Source organism: Limulus polyphemus, unplaced genomic scaffold (assembly GCF_000517525.1).
Source record: "Limulus polyphemus unplaced genomic scaffold, Limulus_polyphemus-2.1.2 Scaffold1040, whole genome shotgun sequence".
Lineage (NCBI taxonomy): Eukaryota > Metazoa > Arthropoda > Merostomata > Xiphosura > Limulidae > Limulus > Limulus polyphemus.
In genome coordinates, this window is record NW_013666650.1 from 271513 (window position 1) to 281351 (window position 9839).

At 31.8% G+C, this 9839-nt stretch overlaps 1 protein-coding gene across 2 annotated transcripts in view; it reads right to left on the reverse strand.

The window, feature by feature from the left end:
- Positions 1 to 9839, reverse strand: part of LOC106461828 (galectin-8-like) — a 31704-nt gene that overhangs the window by 11072 nt on the left and 10793 nt on the right. For both annotated transcript variants that reach the window (XM_013921686.2, XM_022388910.1), the window contains exons 3-5: positions 8910 to 9120; positions 4137 to 4262; positions 2846 to 3109 (exon numbers count right to left, since the gene is read on the reverse strand). In XM_013921686.2, coding sequence (XP_013777140.1) covers positions 2846 to 3109; positions 4137 to 4262; positions 8910 to 9120 — 601 coding nt within the window. The remainder of the gene's footprint in view (positions 1 to 2845; positions 3110 to 4136; positions 4263 to 8909; positions 9121 to 9839) is intronic.

Sequence of the window (9839 nt, forward strand, 5' to 3'; positions counted from 1 at the left end):
AGTGGGTCTAGGGGCCATTTTAACTCAGGAACAACATGGTCAATTCAAAGTCGTATCATATGCTAGTCATAGCTTATCAGATGTTAAGAAACACTATTCTCAAACTTAAGAAGGGACATTATCACTTGTTTGGGCACGTGATGTTTTCATTTGTATTTGTACAGGACTTCAATCAAGTTGATTACAGATTATAAGACGCTTGAGTTCATCTACTCATGAAAATCGAAGCCCTCAGCATGTATAAAATGGTGGGTTTTGCATTTGAAACCTTATTCCTTCACTGTACAGTATAAATCAGGTTGACAGAATGATGCACATTCATTGTCTTGGTTGTCGCAAAATGCTATGATAGATAACTCACAAAATGTTGCAGAAGAGTATATTTATTTCATTTTGAAATCTGCAGTATCTAAAGTGCTCACAAATCACCAAGTAGAACTCTACTGATGATCCAGATTTAACTAACTTGTGGATGTGTACCCAAGCAGGTACACTCAATCATGCTACAGATAGCGTAAGATTGTTAAACAAGATGGTATTTCCTGAACTAATGTGTTTCAGCAAGTTAGTGTCACATGGTACAAAATTAGTTATAACTCACAGTTACAGCAGGAAGTTATCACTGTAGTGCCTGAAGGCCATCAGGAAAAGCTATGTTAAAAATATGGTGGCCTTGTATGAATAAAACAAGTTGAAAATATATGTAAAACTTCCCATCAATGTTAGGTTGTCAGTCTGTTCATCTGTTGTCAAAATCAGAACTGTTACAGATTACTTCTTTGTCAGAGCATCCTTGGCAGCATGTAGGAGCAAATTTATTAGGATCGTTTTCAAATGGAGAGTGTGTTCTGGTAGTTATATACTATTATAGCCATTATTTAGAGCTAGCTATCATGAAATCTATCACTACAGAGAAAGTTCTAGATAATTTAGATAGTATGTTTGCACATGTCATGGTCTACCAGACATAGTACAGGCAGACAACAGAAGGCAAGTTATGTCAGATGGTCTTAGAATGTACATGACAGATCATGGAATCAAGCACAAAAGAGTGACTCCACTGTACCCATTAGCTAATGGGGAAGTGGAAAAATAAAATCAAACAATTTTGAAACAGTAAGAACAGCATATACTACTGGTGATAATTGGAAATGTTCATTAAATACATCTTTGTTAGCTTACTGTAGCACACTGCATACAACGACTGGAAAGTCCCCAGCTGAATTACTGTTTAATAGGCAGCTTAGAACTAAGTTACCTCAAGTTATAGTAGATAAGACAGACACAGACTTGCATAAACATGTAACTGACAAAAGAAGAAATGAGAAGTTAAATGCTGACAAGTTGAAGGGTGGAGAGTCAAAGATTAGTGTAGATGACCAAGTTTTACTTCAGCAGAAAAATACAGACAAATTGTCGACAAACTTTGAACACAAATCATATGATGCAATTCGCAAATGTGACACTTAGGCCATCATCCAGTCTGATGAGAGCATTTGCTACAAGAGGGATTCAAGCCACGTCAGGAAGTTTAAAGAACCACAGTAATCTTCAGTCACTAATTATCATCGTGCTACAATGCCAACAATCTCAAGGTCAGGAGAGTCATCACCATCATCATCTTCGCAAATTCCAGTGTCAGTGACAACACCAACATTAAGTCCTTTGCCAATGATGTCATCGGAAGTTTGCAGTCAGGTCCAGAGCCGAAAGCCACATCATCTCAAAGGTGATGCCGGTCATCACAAGTTTCTCATCCACCAGACAGATACCAAGCACAGTAGTTTTGTTTGTTGCACCCTTTGGTGTATATACATTTTTTTATGTTTGTTTAAACAGAGTGTAGGTGGATCACTGCTCTGTATTTGTGTTTATTATGATGTAGAAACACTACTGCTCTACAGCTACAACCATACCATTCCAGAAGACTTCTCAAGTTAAATTCAAAGGAAAAGGGGATGTAATAACTGTATTATTTTGAATTCTATTTATAAAATTATTCTGCACCAATTATGCAAAATACCTTGTTTGCATCACTAGCGCCACTCTTGATTATATAAGTTTTCTGCCAAGGGGAATAAATTAGTTGGAGAAATAAAAAAAACATGACTGACAGGGAAGCACACATGTATAACAGAATTATAATTTATTTTTATTTTTTTTAATCTCTAAGAAACATATTTCCAGCATTCTAATCTGAACAGCACTTATAAAGCATTAAATAACTATGATAATCTGTGTGACTTTTTTTGGGGGGGGTTATCTTTAATCACCACATTTTGTGTCAACTAGGCACATATGATAGGAATAACTATTTTACATTAGTATGTTTGAATCAGAAAAAAGCTATATTTTTTGCTTGAGCTTCTAACTAGAATAGCAGAACATGTACATAAATGATTTTTACAATGTATAAAAGACTTAATATTTCTTTACTAGTTTAACTTTGATTTATTTTTAAATAGAAACATAAAATAAACTTCATTTAAAAACAAACATGTTTTGCCTTAAGTTTGTTGAAGCTTATAGTGAAAGCTAACATACTAAAATGCAAGACAATTGGGCTAGTTATTAATTATTGTACCAATAAACTTGCTCCGAAAAGGCTAAAAAACAATAAAAGCAACTAGAATTATTTCTAAACTACATGTACTATGTATGAACAATTCAGAACCTTTAAGACTTAACTCTTCAACCACATTAATACCTAATATTTATACTGCCTTTCATAATACTTGATAAAAACATCACTGAATATGTTGTATTTATATTTCATATTATTGTAATATGTAAGCAATAAACTGGTTTTCACGCTGACAAACCAAAATAATGTCTTTTTACGTACTGGATTATAAAATGGTTGGCGAACTATTTTATCCGATCTTGATTGGGAATATAACGGCAGTGCTGGAGGGCAAACGGCAAGGTAGGGATCAGCAGCACCAACATAAGGTGGAGGAGGCTGTACTGGCCCAGTTGGACAAACAGCAAGGTAGGGATTAGCAGCTCCAATATAAGGTGGAGGAGGCTGTACTGGCCCAGTCGGACAAATAGGAACTGGGGGATGACCTGGAGGATAAATTCCATGATGTGCATTGGGACCTACTTGCTGAAATTAAATATTAATGAAAATAATTAACACATACTAGCCATAACATCATTCAGTATTATATCATTGCTGATACTACAAAAATTAGTTTCTTTTTATATAAAAATAATTATAATTTTCAACACACTGAAGAATTAAAATACAACTATATTGACAGACCTAAATAAAAACATCTTTGTGGAATTCCATACTTGGAATAACAAGTGATTATATTATTATTGCTTTAAACATATGCGACTTGTACAGTAATTCATTTTAATTCTAATATCTTATTATAAAACATACAATAGACGGTTTACTAATGAGTAAATAATAACTGAGTAATAAGAACTTGGAAGGAAATTCTATAAAAATGAAACATATAATTGGAATAACATTTCAAAATAAATTATCAAAATTGCACAATGCAAACAATAGAACAAATATAACAAAGAATCACAAAAGTTTTAACATTAAAAAATATCCAATAGAGATCCTTCCAGGCTGGATAGTGAGTATTACTACTGCCATTAAAACCAATGATAATTTTTGACAGTTAAATCTAAGTGGTTCCTGCCAAAAATTGCATAAAAATATATAATATATTTTAACAAACAATTCTGTCAGAAAGGCACTGATACAGTCTCAACAAGTTTACTAATTTAAAAACATTATGGTTGTCAAATATATCAAATTACAAAGATCTGAATGGCTTCAGGTATACATTTAATTTTTTGTATATACATTATAAACTATGTATTGTTGTTTCAAAGAACAAAAACTACACATTTCTACAATAATTTTTGACAATAAAAGAGGTTTTAAATTTATCATTTTAATGTAAAATGTTAATTGAAAACTAGCAAGTCTATGAAGTTCATACAATATATAAATGTTTTCTAAAAAGTAGTTTGGAAGAAAAAAACCCTCTTCAACTATTTTATTGATAAATATTCATTCTTAAAATTCAGCCAGACAATTTTTATCAAATGTTCAAAAAAATATTTTTAAAAAATCCCTATTTTCACTCTTCCAGTACTTTACTTACTGAAAATGTTTGTTTTCGAAATTCAATCTGAGTAACTTGGGCAGTGCCAAAAATCTGAATCATAGACAATGAGGAATATGGAACTCTATAGTTGAACTGTGCGAAATGTCTTCCATTTGCTGCAATCTATCAGAAATAAACTAAATTACAATGTCCCATACACAGTTCACTTATGTAAAAGAAAAACCAGCAGTAAAACAATGTAACATATAAATGTTTCTGAATCTAACTTGATCTAGAAATAGTTATAAAATTATTATAACACTGCAATTACAAAGTTATAAAATTATTCCACAAAATAACACTACAATTAGAAATAGTTATAAAATTATTCCCCAAAATAACACTGCAATTACAAAGTTATAAAATTATTCCACAAAATAACACTGCAATTACAAATAGTTATAAAATTATTCCACAAAATAACACTGCAATTACAAATAGTTATAAAATTATTCCACAAAATAACACTGCAATTACAAATAGTTATAAAATTATTCTACAAAATAACACTGCAATTGCATAAGCTATTTAGGAAGCAAGGGTATATTTCACATAATAAGGAGATAGTAACAGTATGTTCGCAAAATTTACTGTTAAACTTGATACTCCTTCAATGTTATTTTTGTATTTGGACAATTTTGAGTACATAAATGAACATATTTAACTAACAGGGTTTTTCTTTTTCACCACAGTTTAAATGTTTTTTTGTTTCCCAAAAACTCAAGTTTTTTAAGGAAAACTGATACAGTACTATTGTTACAACTGTTTAATACTGAATTAAACTGCCAACCAACCTAAAACATTGACACTTGACATTATCACCAGTATTAAGGATACAGTCTACAATATTAGTGAAGTCAATTATTTTCAAATTACCTTCAAAGCCTAAATATAACATTAGTAGGGAAGAACAAAGAGCATTACATGAACTCACAAATGGCCAAGGTATTATAGTCACACCTTCTAACAACAAAAGGAAGGTAGTTGTTACAAAAATGAATATGAAAGAAAGGCACAAGAGATACGACTCATTACTAGAAATCAAAAAAAGGGAAAAGAAAATCTTTTGATAAAAATCTAGCTACTAAAAGCCTTAAAATTAAATAGAATATGTTAACAACCATCAGAAGGCATGTACCACAGTTTTTACAATTCATCCAAAACACATAAAGGTATTCTATTTAGAATCATGTTGTGTTAGGTTAGTTTCATTAACACCCACTACCTATAATACAGCAAAGTATATTGCTACCTTGTAGAAATCTCTATCACTAAGTATAGTAATGCATAGTATGGAGGGATGGACTGACAAAAAAATTGCTGCCATATTCAATCTATTACTCTATGATGCTTACAAATAACTGCTAAAGTTTAGTTACAGTTCTATTGCCATTATTAAGCTATTATTGGCTATCTGCTGTGTTTACCATGGGGAATTGAATCCCAGATTTTAGCAATGCGAGTCCGCTTACTGCTGTCTCACCAGGGGACTAAAGTAGTTTTGATGTCATCTCAATTGCCAACTCAAAACATGAAGCAGACACAGCTTTACCATATCAAACCAGTCCCTGCCCAATAATGTTACTAATCAAAAAGTGCATCAAGATATTATTTTATTTGAACCGAAAAACTGTAACTGTACTTTGTCATCTGCTATCTACAGGTTTATTAATTAACTATATGATTCCAGTATAAGGACAATACTTTTGTTACTTGGTGTTATGAAGTAAAAAAAAAAGACACCAGTTTTTCAAGCATCTTAACAAGCACTGCTATCAATCAAATTCACTAGAGGTATTTTCTAAATAATTACATTCAATTAGTACAGTGTTTCTCAGAACATTTTATAACAAGTAAAAGAAAGACACCAGTTTTTCAAGCATCTCAACAAGCACTGCTATCAATCAAATTCACTAGAGGTATTTTCTAAATAATTACATTCAATTAGTACAGTGTTTCTCAGAACATTTTATAACAAGTAAAAAAAAAGAAATATGTTGTTGGCAAGTTCTGCAAGCCAGTTGCCTTTCTTCTAGACAGTAGTTTAAAAAAACGTTTGCAGCAGGTACTGCTAGTCAGTTAATTTCCCTGTAGTGAGCAGTTCATGATTATAAACAACAACGGCAAATAGATTTAGTAGTTTTGCCAGAACAAAGATAGGGTGAGCCAATTTGATGGCAGTGGGAAATTAACTCAAATCTGGGTTTGCAATTGTACCGGCAGTACCAGGTTCCCAGTGCCGGTACTCGAGCATCTCTAATCATGTGACTTGAGCAGTTAGATATTCAACTATTCTTCCCAGTGTGTGCTCTTGGGAAAAAAATGTTTCACATCAAACCAAACTGTCAATTATCTGTACACCCACATGATATTAAGACTATGGCAGTGATTCAGTTGAAATCTAGGCTTTCTATTTGTTATAAATTTAATGAGAGTCAGCCTCAGAAACATCTATTAGCAAACTGTAAATTAGAGTATGTTAGAGGTAAGCATGGAAAGTGATTTCTGAATTTTCATTGATTGCTCTTTAGCCCCATAAGATTGAAGAATATAAAAATATAGCTTCAGAATATCGATGATAAAATTATAGAGAATATTTTATATTAAATTTAGTAATTTTCTAGGGGGTGGACAAAACAATCCAGAAGAGGAGACAGCTCAACAACAAATATCCAAATTCTCACACTAGGGGAATTTGAGGTTGTTTTTAAATATTTCCTTATATAATTAAGAACTTAAAACCTAAATAATATTAATATTTGATTTATTATCTATGGTTTGATGTCAAGTTTGTTTGTATGCCATGACAATTAAGTAGTTTAATTCAATTTTGAATGTAACTCATGAAAATGTTGTGACATGCACAGTTTGACCAGCCCACATGTTAAGGATTAATCACGCACACACATACCTAACGTGGAATGAGTCACATAGGTACATTAACGTTTTCTCCCAGAGCGTGGGAGTCACCAGATTCCCATATTTCATGATATTGCCAATATTCATGGTGAAGTTCACTTATCAACTGAAGTATGAACTCAACACTATCACAACAAACATTTATAATTCTGTGAAAAGCAAAGCTGAAATACCAGACGAGGCATTCAGTCAAAACTCCAAAGATCGGACATGTGATAACAGATATTATTCTCAACATATAATATACTATAAACCAGTACTGCTACTGCTGGTACTGACTGCAAACCCTGACTCAAATCACCAAAGCTGAATAAACTTGAAATAAAAAAAAAGAAAAATACTAAGGCTGAAATTGGACAACGTAGAGGTAGCCTATTATGTAGCTCTGTGCTTATCAATAAAAAAATATAACAAAAATATTTCAAATACTTGGATAGTTGGAATAATTGAAAAAACTAAATTTAATTATCCAACAGCTTACATGACACTAGTCAATGTAACTGCTGCTCATAGGAAATCAAATAAGTTGTCCAGATCTATTCTTGAAACACTCATAATCAGGGATGGAAATCATCTTCAAATAAAAACCTACAGAATGCTTTTAAACAATAATTAATATAATAATTATCATTCCCAACATTCATCTGGAGTTAATTAATCAATTACAAACTCTCTAACAAGAGGTCTAGAAACGTGACTCACAAAACATCCATGACCAATGAAACTGAAACATACAAAAAATGATTTAAGAACTGGTTATTCATCAAAAATAACTGGTTGCCAATAAATTACTTGTAACAAGAAATCTCAAACAGCAAACACTAAATCAACACAACATGAAAACCTAACAACAGTTGTTCTTCATGTACCTAAATCATTAAAACTGACACAAACTTGTAGAAACGGTAGTGTAAAATCTATTTTCAGAAGATGTCAAGCACATAGAAATCAATTACCAGAAGAAAGTTCAAGAATACAACAGGAGCAAAAAAAACGTTTTTTTTTTCAGTTTTTAAAAAACACAGTTATCAGAAAAAACACATTGGTGTAACAAACAGACCAATACAAATATTCAGGAGCGCAAGAAAACTTTGTTATCAATGAACAAAATATGCTACAAAATTGAATGGAACAATATTAACATTCTAAACGAAGAGGCACATTATAACCGACAAGAAATAAAAGCAGCAACATATCAAAATTAAGAACTGTAGCCCATAGAGTGCCATCGTTGCAATTATGGTAGAACTGATAAATGACATGTCATCATCTTCATGTCATTGGCTCATCAAGTTTTGCTGCACTACTTCATGACAGCAATACAACCAATGTTACTTTTCTTTACAAACCTTATAAAAAAAAAAACATTCTGATTGAGTTTTATTTTGAGTTACAAAACAGATACAGCTATTTATAGGAAACTACGTGTTAACACCTGAATTGTTAATAATATTGGGATATTTGAAATAAACTTCTGAATTTATAAGAAACTGAACAGCAGTTGTAGGATACTGCAAAAGTGCCCTTTCAATATGGATTTTTTAAAATTTCCAAGTTCATTTAAAAAAAAATAACAGAATAGCATTACTTTATTTTTTAATCATTTATTCACATTGGGATGACTACCACTTGACTAACTTTTTTTTTTATATATGTACATGTGTGTTTTTGCATATACATAACTATTCATACATATACATAAATGCACATATCTTGATAAAAAATGTAATTCTGATTTCCAGAAATTAAGACCATATATACACACACATGCATGCATATTCATTTGAACTAGCTGTCTTCTAAGAAAATCTGAACACAACAGAAGTCACAGTTTACTGATTCATTTCATACCATAAAATGCCCATTCTCAACGAGAATCATCACTTGAAAGTTGATTCCAGCTTCTAGTGGCAATGGATGTACTTCTTCCTTCTGCCAAGCACCTTGAACACGAGAATTGAATACTGTTGTTCTGTTATCAAATCGTAAACTCATGTGGAACCCTATGTTACTGGGCTGATCATCTTTCAATACTTTTCCATTGCAGAGGTTAATACACACTCTAAAGTAAGAGAGAGGCTCAACTGTAGTATCTATAAACACTATGCTTTTAAACTTCCTTTCATGTCATCTAACATGTGGAAGTGTTGACAAGAAAATACAGTTCATACATGGTACAAGCAAAATGCAGTTTAAAGTTTTGAATGGCTCATGATGCTGAAACTGACAAAGTATAGTGATTTCATGATATAAAAGACTGCTTGGTTTAAATATTAGTGATTTATTTATATTTGTGTATGAATACTTTATTATTTTTAAGTTTTGTTATAATAAGAGTTAAAAGCAGATGATTGTAGAAGGTTTTCTTAATAACTAATTGGTGCTGAGAATATAAAAAAAGTGGCCAGACGACTATGTAATAAAGATATAAATAGTGTGAGACGAGCAGGAAGCAGCAGACAGATAGTATTAGACAGATAATAACAAAAGAGAATATAGCTGTGTGAAGTTAAGTACCGTAAAAGTGATAGGTCTAACAACTGACATAGGCCTAACGTTTAATATGTTACAGTGAAACTAACAGTATAAGAAAAGATAAGAATAATTTTATTCCATCAAAGCGTGGTTATAAAGTAATTGAATCATCCTGGGTACACTTTGACAAAAGAAACAGAGGATTTTAGAAGAAAAAAGACCAAACAAGTTATGGTAACTTGCGCCACAAGTGTAAGTGAATCACACACAGAATACTAGTACGATAGTAATATAGAGAAGATAGTT